We start from the raw sequence: 19,179 nt of genomic DNA, 5'->3' as shown, positions 1-19,179 counted from the left end.
AGATATCTAAATTCACCAAACTATGTCGTTTTGTGTCATATATACATTGCAATTGTCCAATGTACTTATAACTTAACTTCTAACTTGATTTATTTTTAAGATTCTTATAAATTTCACATTTATCTTCCTCATACATAATTTTCATTTTCAACTATAATATATATGACTTAGTAGGTGTTCGACAAAAATATGTGATGTAAGAGAAAAATACTAGTTAACTTTTGAAAATCTTGAAAATAAATCCAGTTAGAGGTTGAAGTTTAAGAACATTATAATGAATATATCAAACAAACTAAGTATTATGGTGGGTTTAAGTACCTAAGCTTATATACCGTTAAAGGTATATTCACTTTTCCTTATATATATATATATATATATATATATATATATATATATATATATATATATATATATATATATATATATATATATATATATATATATATAAAGTAAATATTTTTCCTTTCACCATATTCATTTGAAACTGTCATGACTTTTCAATTTCTTTCTTAGTTAATTAGGTTAAATAATTATCAAACCTAAAGTGTAATCATATATAAACTAAATTTCAATATATAATATATTTATTTCTACTTATAAAGTTATGTTTTTTAAATTTTAAAATAGTATACTTAAATTTATTAATTTTAATATATTGTTGGATGTAAACTATTATCATTTTAAAGATACAACTTTGGAACAATTTATATAAAGTACTTCAATTATTAATTTAAATATATCATTACAGGGTCAACTTAAATATAAATTTTAGTTTAACTTAAACAATCCAAAGAATATTTTGTAAATAGTTAAAAATGATAAATTGTAGTGTCTTTCTAATAATGACTATAAATTGGTTTATAAGCTTAAATAAATATCAAACCTAAAGTGTAGTCATAAATAAACCAAATTTTAATTTTAAAATAATATATTTACTTCTACTTATAACTTTATGTCTTTAACTTTTAACATACTATACTTAATTTACTAGATTTAATATATTGTTATATCTAAAGCATTGTCAATTTAACGCTACAACTTTAGAACAGTTTGGACAAAATACTTAAATTGTTAACTTAAATATAACATTATAATGTCAACTTAAATATAAATTTTAGTTCCACTTAAAAAGCCAAAGAATATGTTGTAAATAGTTATAATTGATAAATTGTAGTGATAAACGCAAAAACTAAATTGTACTCTCAATTTAACTAAAATAATTCGTAAATATATTTTTATAATCGTTAAAAGTTTTTAAATAAGTTGCTTAAAATAACTTATAATAACAATAGTTAAAAATATCTCAATATAAATGATTATATTGTTACCATTAAAATCAAAAAATAATGTTTGATGTTTTAAATAATTATAATGATAGAAATTAAAACATTAAGCAAATAAATTTTAAAAACTTAATTAACTACAACAACTATGGGTAACATTAAACCATATATTATATTTAATTTTATTTATGTGTAATTCGCGGGTAAAAGTCGTTCAAACGATTGAGATTATAAAGTTATAATAGATGTATATATTATCACATAATTCAAAATAATCAATATATTATATCAATTTAGTATACGAATTATTATATCAGATTTAACAACGACATTATTGTTACATTTAAAAAAACATATATTTGTAAAGACCTCAACTATATAGGTGTTTTTGTGCATTACAATGTCAACTTAAATATAAATTTCAGTTCCACTTAAAAAACCAAAAAATATTTTGTAAATAGTTAAAAGTGATCAATGCAAAAATTAAACTGTAATCTCAAATTAACTAAAATATTTCCTAAAGAATTTTTATAATCCTTAGAAGTTTCCAACTAAGTAGCTTAAAATAACTTATAATAACAATAGTTAAAAATAACTTTATATAAATGATTATATTGTTACCATTAAAATTAAAAAGTAATGTTTGATGTTTTAAATAATTATAATGATAGAAATTAAAACATTAAACAAATTTAAAAAATTAATTAGCAATAACAACAACTATAAATAACATTAAACCATATAATATATTTAATTTTATTCATATGTAACTCGCACGTAGAAGTTATTCAAACGATTGGGATTATGAAATTATAATAGATGTACATATTATCATATAATTCAAAATAATCAATATATTTTAGTGTACAAATTATTATATCAAATTTAACAATAGTGTTATTTTTATATTTAAAAAAAACATATATTTGTAAAGACTCCAATCATATAAATGTTTCTGCGCAATGTGCGAGTATTCGTCTAGTGTGTGTGTGTGTGTGTGTGTGTATATATATATATATATATATATATATATATATATATACCTATGTGCCACATGATATTTTTTCAGAATTTATATTTAATTTTTAGGTTTATTTTTAAGGTGATACATGACACCTTAACATATTCTTTACTAGCTGTAAGATTTCATTTATTATATAAATTAATTAAAAAAATAATATGAAGGTTAAATATTTGAAAACTTTGGATTTTTAAGAAAAAATAATGAGTTATAAAAATTAAAATGTTTTTTTATCTTTTAATTTTAAAAAAAATTTAAATAAATAAAAAATAAACTAATGAAATTTAATTTGAGAATTTTGAAATTAAAAGGTAAGTGCATCAATGAAACTGATACCAATTTATTACTATATTTATTTTAATTATTATAATAAAATATTATGTATAATTTAATAGTAAAATACAAAAACTCATAAAATAATATATAAAAAAATAAATTCAAAATAATTAAAAAATAAGATTTAACAAATTAAATGAAAATGCTACATGTTGCAACAAAGTCTTCAAAGTAGATTATTCTTAGAAATTTTGAATTAAATTTAATAGATAATTTAGTCATGATTTTACACGATTAAAAATTTAATTGATATCGCTTTTATACAATATGAATATATCATATCCTACTATAATAATAAAAACAAATAGTCATTTGAGACACGTGTCATCATTGCGTGCATTCTCAACTTTTTTTCCCACTCATTTACTCTTCCTCTATATCACGCACAATTATTCTATAAACTAGGCGAATTTCCGCGCGTTGCGCGAGAATAAAATTATATAGTTAAAATAATAACTTTTACCAAATTATAATTTAATATTTTTACTTTGAAATAAAATATTAGTAGTAAAGCAAACATATAGTTAAAATATTAGTTTTATTAAACATTATAGTTTATTTTTAAGTCGTTGTGATATATACAATTATTTGATAATTATATAAACCGTTTAAAAATTGTCTAAATTATATATCAAATGAATGAAAATATAACGGGTAACAAAACATATGAACAAAAATATGAACTGCAACTTTTAGTAACATAAAAATAGAAAAATATTTATTATAACATTTGTATTAAAAACGATATATATATATATATATATATATATATATATATATATATATATATATATATATATATATATATACACAATGAATAATAAAAAATATGAAAAATAAACACTATAGCTTTTAATAACATAAAAACACTAAAACATCTATTATAACATTTATATTAACTCTTCATATTTAAATCACAAATCTCTTCAAATACAATAATGTTTTTAGAGAGCAAAACTTTATTACCTTATAAAAGAAAGGAAAATAAAAAATTATTAGTGATTATTAATTAATAATCATAAGTTAAAAACTCTTGAGTTGTAACTAATAAATATACATAAATTAGAAAACTCTTGAGTTATAGCGTGAGTTTCAAATGAATACGGTACTTGAAAATGTATATTTATTATTATTATTATTATTATTATTATTATTATTATTATTATTATTATTATTATATTCGTCTAAATAATTGGTTTTGATGCATCATTTTAATTTCTTCAATTATTAAACATAAATATATTTAATTATAAATTTATAACATACATAGGTGCATATACATGTTAAACAAATCACATAATATATATATATATATATATATATATATATATATATATATATATATATATATATATATATATATATTCGTAAATGTGATATGTAATTCTTGTCGTAGTAATTTGGATAAGTTACGTTTATATAAAGAACATATCATGATAAGTCTATCATAATTACATATCAACTGTTCAAAATTATGATATCTTTTAAATATTATATTTTAAATATGTTGTGTATGATAAAACAACAAAAAAAATAGAAAATGAACATAATCAAAATAGAAAAGGTACAATCAAATAAGTAAGAGCATTAAGTGGTTGAACATAAAGATGTTATATATGCATACATTTAAATCGAAAGAAAAAACTAACATTCGTCAACTTTGCTCAAACATAAAAAACCTATATCCATTTTTTGAATCTTCTTTCTTCATTTAACACCATTCAACCATAGATACTTGATGACAATTCTTCACTAACTTGCAATCAAAATATTTTCTTTGAAAAAGAAGAATCGGAAAGATATTCCAAGAAAAACATTCAAGATTGAGTAATACACACAAATGACATATAAAAATTAAATGAGAAACTGAATATAAAGAAAGAATATAAAAGATTCATTTGTTTTGGTTGAAAAAAAAATCATATTACAATTATCATCGATGCGACATAACCTATTTCTTCAAATCATCAGATTTGGATCATGAATGCTTCAATTATATGAAAACTTTTGAATCACAATATCTTCAAATCCTTCATACATGTAAGATTTTATATAACACAAATGACATAAAAGATTGGTCTTTTTATAGTAAACTTTTCACTAAATGTTAATTAAACATTATATAAGTTATAAAACTTTTAAGTGTTAAATCATAATTAAGAAAACTTTGTTAAAAAGGAGAGTTTCAAATGAATGTGGTTTGAGGAAGTTAAAAAATGGGGTTTCAAATACATTAGATTAAAGAAAAAATGCTAGCTTTATAAGTATGTATGATTAAGAATCCCAGCACTATCCAAATTTAAAAATAAAAAAAATATATCACGAAATCCCATTAAATCAGCAAATGATTTGAGTTGGAGGATTATCATTAGGCAATATAAATAAAGAACAATGATCTTATCAAAAATTATAAATGATTGTTATACCTCTATTACTCAAATTTTATATGCCCCATCGTCGCATCAACTTGATTACATTCGGTTTGTGGAAGTTTTTTTGAAGATTTTTCTACACATTTCAGGCAAGTAATGTAACGCCTGTGTTTCTGGGCTTGCCATTTTTATCAATGTAATAGTCTAGGTTAACCTTTGTAACCCCAATTTGAAATAATAAGAACGTATTATTTGAGTATTATATGTTTTGTGCTTAATTGCTTAATTATGTGGTTTGATTAATTAAGAATAAAAATAAGCATCAAAATTTAAGTATAAAATAAACTTGATATATTTGAATAATGTTGAAGTAGTTGAAACGAGGTTTCCGAATATATATAGAACGCCAAAATCTGACTTCGTATGAGGAAGTTATGATTTTCTGAAGTTTGGACGTGGCAGTATGCAACCCGAATACTCGATTTGAGATCGAGCGGTTTTTAGCCGAAGCAATCTAAACGAGAATTAAAGATCTCGCTGTTGGTATCGAAGAGATAAAAAGTTAGGCTAGAACGGACGTCAAACGAAGAAGTTATGAACTTATAACGAAATTTTCTGTCCCGGCCTATTAAAAATAAATAATAAAAATAAATTCAAAATTAGCCGACGGAGTCTAAACGAAAGTTGTAGAGCATAGTCTCACCTTCGCGTGGATATAAAGAACGTCGAAAACGGAGTTCATATGAAGAAGATATGAATTTTCGAAGTTTATTAAATAATTAATAATTAAATTTAATTATTAAATCTCGGTATTATCCGAAGGCGAGTCATCGGACTCATCCGAAGTACGCCCGGCATACTAGCGTACGCCCCGCGTATAGCGAGGGGTGACGAAGCAACACTCGAGTACCTGTGATGACGCATGCGCTTACGAACCGAGGCGTACGCCCCGCGTACCCTCGTACGCTCCACGTAACCCCGAGATCCAGCCTCTATAAATAGGATCCGAAGGCAGCCTTAGTTCCTTTACAAATTCCATCCTTCTCTCTAGTCTTTTGCCTCGTTTTGCGTGCCGTTTGTACCCCGAAGTAAGATCCGAAGCCCCGAGGATCCCGAAGAGCGTTATTCCCGAGCCGAAGCGTTGCCCGCGAGGAGCCGGTTTTTGTGAAGATCTTCCAAATCTACGGAGAAACACCTCTTCTGCAAACTGTAGTGCTGCCCGATCATCTTCTGATCATGTGAGTGTGTAGTTACTTTCTTCTAACGCATAATTATGAAGTATTTTATACGAAATACGTGTTAGCTCTATAATTTTGTTGTTATGTACGTGAATGTATATTCACTCTCTTCAATCTCATAGATCTGATTTGTTTTATATAAAATACGTGTTATGTGGGTATGCCTCATCTGTTATGTGAAATATGTATTGGATGAAAATGTTATACAGGTTTTAAACCATGTATAAAAATATATATTTTTATCTACTAAAATGTTGGGTAGAACATGGGTAGATAGTTGGTGTGTAATAAACAGATGAGAGGCCTCGATGTTGTTGTTGTTGACCTAGTTATTCAGCGGAGTATGGATAACGACCACAGACTCCTTCTAGATAGTCTCGTGGAACGTTAGCAGGTTCATAACCTGTAGGTGTTGTGAACGATGTGTTCACCGGTGTACTCTATCCCCCTCATGGTTGCCTTTAGGATATCTATTGTTGAGGAAACCCCTTAGCAGTAATGTCCATCCCGATGAAAATCCTAGATTAGGTCCCTTGAGATAGATGTTGTTTTAGGGACGTAAAGTGAGGATAACGGGAATGGGTAATCGGGATAGTGATTGGTTGGTGAAATCAAATATAATTTATTTATTGTGTGTTGAAAACCCTATATGCTCACCAGGCTCCGAAGCCTGACCCACTCAGTTTTATTTGTATTACAGGAAGTGGCGCAAGGGCGTAAGATGGATGAGTCATCGAGTTGTTTTGTTTACAAGTCTGTATATGTGTATATTTGTTGAATGACTTGTAATGTTATCGTTTATGCTTTATGGTCTGTATCGGAACATGACACCCCGATTTTTAATTATATAATGAAAATGCATCTCTTGATGAAATGCTTTGATAAATATTATTTTATCATGTTTTGTTTTGGGAACAAATTCCGCAACACTTTTAAATCAAAAGAATTTACTCTGAAATTATTTTAAAAAGCATAAATGAAATCGGTCTTTTTTGGCCGTGATTTTAGGGATGTCACAGTTGGTATCAGAGCATTAGTTTAAGCGAACTAGGAATTTGTAGGATTTCTAAACTTAAACTTAGAATCCTAAGTGGAGATTGCGAGGTGTGTGTCTGTTAAATTTTAGACACAAGCACTAGTTTATTTTAGGAAAGTTGCCTAAAATGTTTTTATGTACTAAATGTTATATGTTGCCATATATGATATTATTTGTTCGGATCTACGATTTGTTGCCAACCAAATGTTTGGGTGTCAAACCAACAAATGATGGGATAAAATAATATTAATATAACTCAAATCACTGCTATTTATAATACTAAAGATAGTATAGAGTAAGCAGGGCCGGTCCACAGAGATACGGGACTTCTTATTTTGCCATATTTTTACACATAATACAAGTAATATTGAAGTGGGGGTTTGTGTTTGAACTTGAATTAAACTTCATAAATAAGAAAGATTGAAAACAAACGCAGTAAAAGAAGTACATTTCCGATTCTAACTCTTATATATGTATTATGTTGAAAGATGTAATATGATTATAACTCATGTTCAATCTAGGTTGGTAAGTTAGATATTAATAAACTCTAATATCCAAATTGGCAAAAGTATTTTATTCAAAACAAGCTCTTCAAATAAAACTTCATTTAATTGATTCAATCCAAATAAGCTCTTGCATTAAATCATTAAATGACATTAGGTTCTTGCACTAATTACCAACAATGTTTAACAATCCTCCTAAGCTTGGGAATATAAACATTTAATCTTTGATTGCACTAATTTTGATCTAATTACAACCAAGTAAGTGAGTGTTACTAACATCAAATCATAAAACATATACGAATTTCATGATTTGATTAACTATATTGACTAGAACCCTAGTTCATTGATTAAGTGAAAAAGAGAACTAATCAAACGCATGATTAAGATCAAATCAAAGATTACTAGATGTTAAACACAAGTCAAATTCAAGTTACAATCTAACAACACATACTTAAGAATTCAGATTCGGAAATGATAATAAAATTAACCACACATATCTAGATTGAACTACAAATCAAACAAGTTTAAACTTCAAATTGACTTACAAAAAGAATTTAAAGTGTTTTCCAAGTGTTAATCTACTTGCAAAAGCTCTGAAAACCGTCTCTTCTCCTCCTAAAATCCGACCTAACTCCCATAAAAACTGATTGTCTGAATTATAAGAAGACAAAACCACTTTAAAACTGCCGAGACGTTTACACGGCCCGTGTAAATTAAAGGGTGCCATTTACACGGCCGTGTAAACAAGAAAAGTAGAATGCTTAATTCTTCCAGGTCTTTGAAGTGGAATGCCCTTGCATATACGTTTACACGGCCCGTGTAAATTATAGGTATACGTTTACACGGCCGTGTAAACTCCTGTGAAGCCAAATTCTTCATTTCTTCATTCTCTCTCTTCAAAGCTCCAAAACTTCTACAACTTTGTCTCCAACTCTTCCCAACTTCCTCCATCAAGATCCAACCTTCATAAGTCCCTGAAATATCCTAAAAGCGTGTGAATGGAATTGCATCATGAAAAAACCCCGAAAATATGCAAAATGCATGAGTTTAAACCTAAATGTAATGCACTTTTATGAACTAAAACTATAAAATGAATGCATGAAATGCACCTAACAAATCTCCCCAAGATTGAACCTTTCTTGTCCTCAAGAAAGAACAAGAAGATTTAAACTGGAAAAAATAAAATAGAATAGAAGAAAAAAAAATCAAAGTTAAAACTATTTGAAACTTAATGCATGAAATCAAAACAAACATGAAAAGATCCAACCCAATTACCCTGTTTTGTACTATAGTTGAGAATTTACCTGTCATGCCTTGAGTTAACTTTGCTTTAGTCTCAAAATATTACATGATAATAGAAATAAGACTTTGGCCACTCCCTAGTACAACTCAACAAAATTAAAGATCACAACACTTATTCCTTTTCAATATCATCAAGTCAATTCTTGGAACAAATTATGGTCTTACTCTCGTGAAATTATATGTGACAAAACATGCTCAACCATCTTTGTTTCATAAAATATAACAATGTTCGATTCCAGCTATTTGTTGATCAACAACAATCTTTTTCTAAAAAATTCTCTAATATTTATCCAGATTGGTTACAAACTTCAAACCACTTACACCAGTCGAAGTAATTAACATTCAGTCCAATGTCATAAATTCAAATCCAAGTCCAAGGGAATCTTTTGACAGCCAAGTATTTTTCCTAAACACAACATCTAATTAAACTATACACACAACTATGTACAAACTTTCTAATTACATTTTGTTTACAAAATAAAGCTCATGGCTTTCTTTGAAATCCGTGTAACAGGCTTTCAACCAACACATCCAAATCAAATGACCTTAGTATGCTAGATTTAAAGAGATTCCTGGGTTTACTTGCCCGAACCTGAAAGGCCACAGATTAGCTTTATTTGCTATTATTAAGTTCATGACTTTCTATGGAACCCGTATAGCGAACTTTCAACTCAATCAGTCCCAAACAATTTAGCTTTAGGCGATTAGGTGTAAAACACCCCTCAGAGCTTACTTGTTCGAATCCCAAAGGTCACAGATTAACTTAATAATAGTGTTTTTTTTTAAGATCTATTGTTATTATTATTTAAACACAAATAACTAAGTTAACACATACCACTTAATTTATTTATTTATTTGGCCGATTTCTTTATATTTTCGTCCTTGACTTTTCTGTTATGGGACATCTCACGGTCTATTACCGTGAGTGACTTCTAGACATTTTTCGGGGGACTAAATGTTAACATGCAAAAACCTGTAAGTATAGTTAAAAGTTATGTCCTCAAGCAGGGTATATAAAAGGGAATGAGTAGAAAGGACTTTTAAGAGTGCTGGAAAGCGGAACATTGAGATTTTGCATTCTTTTTATGAACTTTTGAATTTGACATTTTAAGTTTAATTGAGCATTACTACTCATAAGACCGGTCATATGTCCCAAAGAATCAACTCATACCTGTTGTTATGCTCCAGTGTTGACAATCTTCTCATTTTCTGTTTTACACAAGTAGCTTCGGGAGATGTGCTCGTGTGTGATTAACTTTCTTTTAGATTTTTCAATAAAAAGAGCAAGCCAATTTCAAGGCACATGACTCATTTACCTGCTCAACTGTTTTGAAAAGATTCGGTTGCTTGGGATTGGATCGGTTTTTTTTTTTTTTTTTTTTTTTTTTTTTTTTTTTTTAATATGCAATGAATGCAATGCAAAAATTTAGATGCAAAGAAAAATAATAAAAATTAGAATAGAAAGAAAATCTTTTTGGGTTTTTTTTTATAAATAATTTTCCATGCAGAAAAAGAAAATGAAATGAAAATTAATGCGATATGTACAAAACTACATGCAACCTACAAATGAAATGAAAATTAATGCGATATGTACAAAACTACATGCAACCTACATGCAACGGGATAATGCATGGATGGATGCCCCTCCCCAAGCTTAAAATATAGCATCATCCTCGATGCTTGGAGAGAGGCATAGCCGTCCTATTGAGGACCGGGCGGAGGATATGGAGGGAACTGTGAAGGGTAATCTATAGGATAATAGAGAGGCCATTGGGTTTGGGATGTTGATAGCTGCTGCGACTGTGTGGGGAGCACAAGAACTCTATGGATATCACTCAGCAGATAGTGAATGTTGCGGTTGTGCTGCTCTTGAGTAGCCCATCTTTGATCCTGTTCAGCCCACCGCAACTCTTGTTGGGCCCAATGCTCTTCTTGCAAGTTACGGTAGTCCTGAAAATCAAAAGTGATTTCAGCGACACCCGTATAAATGTCCCCGAATTCCTGTTGTAGACTGGTGTAACAATGATTCAAACGTGCAAACTCGCCCATATAAAGATTGTGTTCAGAAAAAGGAATAGGGCGAGATGAGCTAGAAGCACCAGCAGTAGGAGCAGGAGGAGGAGAGGGTGGAGGACTATGGTCTACTGTAACACCTAAGTTGGATCTGAGTTTCCAATTAGTTGATGAAATATCATTGGCTAAATTGAGTATCTTCTTATTTCTACTGTCTATACGTAGATACTCTTTCCCATCTACTGTCCAATGAATATCCCCAGTGGGAAGGTAGTGGAAGAGATGCATTGTTTCCATAACATCAATTGATAGACGAGTACAGCCCATGATGATGTTTGTTGGGTTATTGGGTAGGTGGAGGCCAAGATGCTCTGCAATAATAGAAACCATGCCTCCACAATGTAGCTGTCCACCATTGCTCGTAGCACTTCTGAGCATTTTTTGAATAACCCAACAACCAAAATGAGGGACTTCTGCAGGCTTGTTAATCATACACCACAAGACTTCTAGCTCTTTCTTGTTAGCCTTGCTAATCTCTTCTTGATGGAATAAGAGAGAAGCAATGATCCGGTGAGCGACTTTCAAGACCGGATGGATAATGCTAGAAGCTTTGGCAGTGCCTGATAGATACTCATACTCACAAGAGATGTTTCTCCAAAAATTTGCACAGTCTTGCTCAAAAACAACATTTTTTCTACCCTTAGCTGTGTATATATCCCTTCTTGCTTTAGGAGCACCAATCATATCGCAAAGGATATCAGCATGAAATTAATGGGTTTGGTTGAGCAAACGGAAAGTTAGGAGATGGGTTTGATAGTCAAAGGTAATGGAAGACAAAAGTTCCAACATCGGTGTTTGGTAACTAACTGCATGAAGATTCAAAAGACCCTCCCATCCTATGTTTTTAAAAAGCTTGTGAACACCCTTGTATATGTGTAAATATTTGAGGCTTGGATGTCCACAAATTTTTGAGCACCCATTGTTCTTGTAACAAGATTTCCTGTCGATTAGTCTAAAAAATAAGACCAAATTCATAGGGGTTGTTTATGGCATGTGGGTCTTGTTCATCATGTGAAGTGCCAACTCTATGTCTTTTACCCCGGGAAGCCATAACCCAAATGAATCAACAAAATATTGCACACAATTAAGACAATTGAAGCACAAGAACTAGCAAGTTTCACCAAAAAGCACCCAAAAAAGGAATGTGGTTCTATCTAAATGCACAATGTAAGAGTTTGGAACAATTATACCAATTTGTGCTTGATAATGGTGGTAAGATGATATCCAATGCTTCCCCTAGCTATCCCCAAGATTATCTTACAAGAAATTTGAAGCATTAGGTTGAGATTTGAAGTTCAAAAATTCTAGGGTTTTGTTAAAAAAAACCCCCCCAAAATCGGCCATGGGAGAAGGAAATAGAGGTGGGAGATAAAGAAGATGAAGAAAAGGGAGGAATTTCATACCTTGGAGCTTGATTTTTGATGCAAAATTGAGGAAGATTGAGTATTTGGAAGGGTTTTTTCGAAGGGGGCAGTAGGGAGAGAGGGAATCGCAGTTTATTGAGTGAAGAATGAGTTAGAAAAATCGAGATTTGACATTAAAATCGTTCAGCCCTGTTTTTGCGTTTACACGGCCCATGTAAATCAAAGGGGAGGATTTACACGGCCGTGTAAATCCCTGAATCATATATACCGTGTTTAATCGTTTACACGGCCCGTGTAAATGAAAGGCATAATTTTACACGGTCGTGTAAACTTCTGAGAAGGCCAAAAAATTTGATTTTTTTCACTTTTTGAAATTGTAACCCGCTAAACCTCTACTGCCCGAAAAATGATTTTTAACCCTCTTTTAGTATGAAAAACTACTTGGAAGTTTGAAAACAAAGAAAATACAATGAAAATATACAAAATGACAAAAATACCCCCGGGTTGCCTCCCGGTTAGCCGCCCCTTTTTAATGTCGTTGGCTCGACTTGGACCCCAACTATTTGTCAATTTTCATACTTTGGATCCATTACTTCCTCCACCTCTTCATTCTTGACTTGAAATCCTTCATAATAAGGCTTCAAACGGTGACCATTTACCTTAAAAATCTTCCCGGTTTTTTCACTTGTGATTTTTATTGCACCATGCTAAAAAACATTAGTGACAACAAATGGTCCCACCCAACGGGACCTTAATTTACCAGGAATCAATTTAAAACGTGAATGGTAAAGTAGTACCTTTTGACCTTTGTGAAATACCTTGCGTGTAATCATCTTGTCATGGAATGCTCTGGTCTTTTCCTTATAAAGAACCTCATTCTCATACGCTTCATTGCGGATTTCTTCCAATTCTTATATGTCCAACTTCCTCTTCTTTCCCGATTCACTTAAATCCATGTTGAACTGCTTGATCGCCCAATAGGCCCTATGTTCCAACTCAACGGGTAATCGACACGGCTTTCCAAAAACAATACGGTATGACGACATTCCAATTGGAGTTTTGTATGCAGTGCGGTACGCCCACAAAGCATCATCAAGGCGTGTACTCTAATCTTTCCTTGTTGTATTCACGGTTTTCTCCAAAATGCTATTGATTTGTCGATTGCTCACCTCAGCTTGTCCATTTGTTTGTGGGTGGTATGCTGTGGAAACTTTTTGAGTGACACCATATTTCTTCAAAACACTCCCGAGTATACGATTACAAAAATGTGTACCACGATCACTGATCAAGGCCTTTGGAACACCAAATCTGGAAAAAATGTTAGCCTTCAAGAAATCTATCACAACTTTTGAATCGTTAGTACGGGTAGCCTTTGCTTCCACCCACTTGGAAACATAGTCCACAGCCAAAAGAATATAAATAAAACCCAAAGATGATGGAAAAGGTCCCATAAAATCAATGCCCCAAACATCAAAAATTTCACAAACTAATATGGGGTTTAGGGGCATTTGATTCTTTGAGCTTAAAGAGCCCATTTGTTGACATTTATCACAGCTTGAACAAAAAACATAAGAGTCATGGAAAATACCTGGCCAGTAAAATCCATTCTTTAAAACTTTTCTTGCAGTCCTTTGAGGACCAAAATGTCCTCCACAAGCATAAGAGTGACAAAATGTTAAGATAAAAGATACCTCATATTGATCCACACATCGTCTAATCATTTGGTCAGCACAATATTTCCACAAATATGGCTCATCCCAAACATACCTCTTGGCTTCTTTCTTGATCTTATCTCTTTGCCATCGAGTCAAATCTGGTGGAAATTGATTTGTGACAATGTAGTTCACAATATCGGCATACCACAGGGCAACTTTTGCTGAAAACAGGTTTTCATCGGGAAATGCATCATGAATGGGAGTTGAGTCATCGGGAGAAACAATCCTGCTAAGATGATCAGCTACAAGATTTGACTTTCCACTCTTGTCTTTGATTTCAATCTCAAACTCTTGCAAGAGTAATACTCATCGAATGAGTCTAGGCTTCGAATCCTTCTTTGCAAGTAAATACCTAATAGCTGCATGATTAGAATAAACAATGACTTTAGAACCTAGCAGATATTGACGAAATTTGTCTAAAGCAAAGACAATAGATAACAATTCTTTTTCAGTTGTTGAATAGTTGGCTTGTGCACTATCAAGTGTTTTTGAGGCATAATAAATGACATTAGGAACACAGTCTTTTCTTTGCCCTAACACTGCACCAACTGCATGATTACTGGCATCACACATTCTTTCAAAAGGCAAACTCCAATCTGGTGATTGAAGTATTGGTGTTGTGATCAACAACTCTTTCAACTGATCAAAAGCTTGCTTGCACTATTTGGAAAACTCGAATTCTGCATCTTTTTGTAGGAGCTCACACATGGGATGAGATATCTTGGAAAAATCTTTAATAAACCTTCTATAAAATCCTGCATGACCAAGAAATGAGCGCACGTCACGAACACAAGTGGGATAAGGTAAAGATTTTATGACATCCATTTTTGCTTTGTCCACTTCTAGACCCTTAGAAGACACAAAAGCAGAAGCAATTCGAGCTTTCAGTTCCTGATCACATACGTATTAACTCCATCATTTGGTGATGTTAATATACTTATCATATTCAGTTACATGTATATAACTACATTTTATAAATCTCAAGCTCTCAACTGCTTATTTATTTATTTTATTGTTTTATCTCCGTATTTTAGATAATCCTATCTCAAGAGAAACAAATTCAAAATCTTAAAGCAGTGGTACAATCTCTTCAAGGACAGTTGTTAGTATGCAGGGGAAAATATGACATTATGAATGACACTACAGGATCTTTAACTGGACTACTAAACGAACTAAATCAACACCAAATCATAGAGTAATAATTAACTTATTAACATCACCAAATTTATTATATTACTTAGCATAATCAATGATGAAAATTTTCATTCAGTGAACACTATGGATGTTAATTGTATAGTGCAATCGAAGAGGGGAAACTAACGCACCTCTATCGGCATTGTAAGGTCCAATTCACTACGAGACTATAATTTTTCAAGAAGATAAAATCAATTCACTACGAGAGAGATGTAGAGAGACTAACTTGTTCCTCACACCGTTGTAGGGCTTATGAACACCATCAATAAAGAATAAGCAGTAGGATACCTCATGAGGATTTAGATCAGTATACCTGATTCACGATGGACATGGAAGTAGTTGTTGATTGTTTGATTGGAAAATCATTCGGAAACAAGAAGAATAACTTCATAGTCGACAATTATTGTTTCTGTTGAAGTTAATGACGGATTTTCGAGCATAAATTAGATATGTTAATCCATGGAACGACATCAATTTGTTGATTCGTCGATTATCTTCCAATGATTTAGAAATTAGGCATTGTGGATTGCAAAGCACTGTAAATTAGAACCTGTAAAAATCTCGGTACTCTCGAACAAACTCCGCCATCACAACCATTGGAGTTGCTTTTTCTTCATCTCCTGTTACATGTCTAATCGGAAAATCGGCAATAATGGTGGTTGACTCGAGACAACAGTGAGAATGTGGAGGCGATTGTAGACAACCACTTTTATTCGCGATCTATGACGGTGGCTAAGATCCGACGCTTTAAGGAAAATCAAAATCAACAAAATAGCGGTGTCAGTGTAGAGGAGTAGAGGCGGAGGCGGTACTCTCCGGGGATTGATGACGAGTGAGAACGTGGCATCAATGAAAGTCGTACACGAGATAGAGAAACACAGAGAAATAAACGTCGATAAAGTAATTTTGCAATTTTGCAGATATTTCATATGACTAATTTGCCTTAAAGGTTTATTTTTAAACCCTAAGATACCACTAAAGTTCCTAATAATTACAAAAATGTCACATTTAATCCAAGCCATCTATTTTTTCAATCTAACAGTTCATATTTAGTTCTCGGGTTTTCAGAAACTATGTGTTCTCAAATGATCCTTCATATATATATATATATATATATATATATATATATATATATATATATATATATATATATATTAGTTTAAAAACCGTGGGAATCAAGGTTACAAAAGTAATGAAACTTTTATAATAAAAACTTAAAATTATTAATGAATTTGTTTAAATAAATTATTAATTAAGAAATATTTTTTTAGTTATATAAAATTTAAATTGTTGATTGAAATAAATACGTGAAATTATATCACTTTATAATTTGTATTAATTTTATTTTATTTTTTATTCTCATGTTATTAATTTAATTTAATTAAAGTGCGAAATTTAAAATCTAAAACTTGAAATTTGAAATGAAAAATTAATATGTTGAGAAGTAACATGATATTAATTAGAATGTCTAACATGATATTAATTAGAATGTCTAATATGGTAATGCATATCAAAATAAATACTCTTTTATTAGTATAGACTATAGAGATATATATTAAAAAGGTGGTCCTATACCTTCACGTAATCATGTTGGCATAAGGTAGATACGCCTCTCTTTGTCCGTGTTTGTTTTGGTTTGTAAAAAACATTTGGTTTATGGGAAAATTAATAAAAAATATATTTTTTTTTGTTTTTAAGCAATTCACCAAAAATTAAATTATAAATAAATAAACAAAAGTACAAACGACAAGAGAAAGGTGGGGAAATGAAGGTCGAAGGCGGAGATGGCCATGTTTCAATTTGTAAGATAAACATCAAAACTCTCATAGTCTCATGCTTTGTTTAAATCATCTCTCATTAATTTCCATTTACAAGTATTAAAAAAAAAAATCCAAATTGTGATATACAATTTGAATGGTACTTGCATGAGCAAAAGCTGTCGTCACCATGACATTGGAATTTAAGGATTAGGAGGTGCGAATTGACCAGAACAAGGCCATGATGGCGGCGGCGCCGCTTGAAAATCTGTACTGCTGTCCATATTCTGCTGGTAATCATAGTGCAACCGCTGGTTTGGGAAAAACTGGGGATCAATATCTGCCGATGAAGACGAAGAGATGAATGGTTGTGAATTTAAAGACGACACTGTTGAAGCATTAAACATGATTTGCTGTAACAAATTTGTTTCATATGGTTGCTGGAGATGAGAATTCATTGGGTTTTGTAGAAGTTGCGAGTATTGCCAGTAATCTGCACCAGGTAGTTGATACTGTTGAGGTTGGGGTCGGAAGTACAGCGGCTGCAACGGTGGTGGTGATGGCGGTAGTTGGCGGATGGTGGTGGTGGTGGTTGTTGGCTGGAACTGTTGAGGCGGTAGCTGCGTGACGTTTTCAGGAAAATTGAGTTTTGCTTTATTTCCTCGGAATCTAAGTGCAGCCTCATCGTAGGCTCTGGCGGCCGCCTCCGCCGTATCAAATGTACCTAACCACACCCTTGCTGCCTTTTGTGGATCCCTTATCTCCGCCGCCCATTTTCCCCACGGCCGTTGCCGGACACCTCTATACTTCCTCCTCCTCTCTCCGGTGTCTTCGTTTTGAGTTGCTTGAGTTGTCGGGTTATGTTGTATTCCGGTGTTCACGACCGTAGTGGTGGTGGTGGTGATGGCAGATGGAATTTCTTCTTCTCTACCTGCACAATGACTCAATGAGTAAATCCAAAATATTAGATATCATCGATCTATGAATTTTCAGAATGTAACAGAACCTTCATAAAATCTTCGATGATGTTGCTCTGAAATTTGATTGACAGTACTTTCGTCTTGTTCACGAACTCTCTTAATCCCAGCAAACGAACCGGAACTTGAAGAGGAATAAGCCGACGACGGTGAATCCGTAGAGAAAACACCAGCAGCCAAACCAGCAGCACCGCCATGAAACGACATCGGAGAAACACCAACACCGACACCGACACCAGTGCCAGACGTCTGTCCAGAAACGACATGAGTTAAAGCCGCCACCATAGCAGACATCTCCTGTGAATGACTAAACTCCGATGTGAGCATCCCCGGTAGAAACTGCAAACGCGGTGACGGTGGTGGTGGAGCTCCTCCTCCTCCTTCTTCTTCATCGTTCTTTTTCTCAGGATGAGAACTGAAATAATCACCGGAATCTCCTGGGTTCGCCACCTTTATAACCAACATGAAACCACACAAGAAAATAAAAAGAATTGGAGATGGGTATAGGACAAAAATCAAGATCGAATTAATCTGAGACGATTGAAAGAAACTTTTTGGGGTTAACATCAAAGAAATGACTTTATAAGAAATTTTGCAGAGCCGTCATTGCTACAGTAACCAAATCTCTGGGCTCGTGAATCAGATGAAGAATATTTGTTCACACCGTACGACATTTGACTTGGTATATCATTAGATTTAAGAAAAATATGGCCGGTTTGTGGAGTTCATCTCTGAATTGGGTTCTCCCTCGTGGGGTTTTATACTCCAGGTATTATTTTATCTTCTACCGACATTAAAGGCTCTTTATTGTGATAGTTCCTTTGTTCGGAAGAGTTCCTAAGATTTTATAATCATTTACAATAATGAATTACAGTTTTGGTCCATATAGTATACATGAATATGCACATTTAGTCTTAGATATGTAAATTTGACACCACTAAGCCTTATGGTTGGCCAAAGACAAATCCATGAACAATGATCCCTCCTTTCTTTCTAAAATTCCATTAA

The 19,179-nt window shown here is 31.8% G+C and overlaps 1 protein-coding gene across 1 annotated transcript; it reads right to left on the bottom strand.

Moving 5' to 3' along the window:
• Positions 1-17,241: 17,241 nt before the first annotated feature.
• LOC145015546 (uncharacterized) lies at positions 17,242-18,966 on the bottom strand. The gene is made up of 2 exons (XM_078974023.1): positions 18,201-18,966; positions 17,242-18,125 (listed from the first exon to the last, which is right to left on the bottom strand). The coding sequence occupies exons 1-2, from the start codon at positions 18,736-18,738 to the stop codon at positions 17,398-17,400; spliced, it is 1,266 nt and encodes a 421-aa protein (XP_078830149.1). The 5' UTR covers positions 18,739-18,966; the 3' UTR covers positions 17,242-17,397.
• Between the last annotated feature and the right edge of the window lie 213 nt (positions 18,967-19,179).

This window comes from Lactuca saligna, chromosome 9, assembly GCF_052625555.1.
Source record: "Lactuca saligna cultivar CGN05327 chromosome 9, ASM5262555v1, whole genome shotgun sequence".
Lineage (NCBI taxonomy): Eukaryota > Viridiplantae > Streptophyta > Magnoliopsida > Asterales > Asteraceae > Lactuca > Lactuca saligna.
This window is presented reverse-complemented; position numbering and strand designations above follow the sequence as displayed.

Excerpts from the sequence above, each read along its gene's own strand:
- LOC145015546 (XM_078974023.1), bottom strand. The coding sequence starts at position 18,738 with ATGTTAACCCCAAAAAGTTTCTTTCAATCGTCTCAGATTAATTCGATC. Across the intron at positions 18,126-18,200 it reads TCATCGAAGATTTTATGAAG|GTAGAGAAGAAGAAATTCCA; the intron begins GTTCTGTTACAT and ends GTCATTGTGCAG.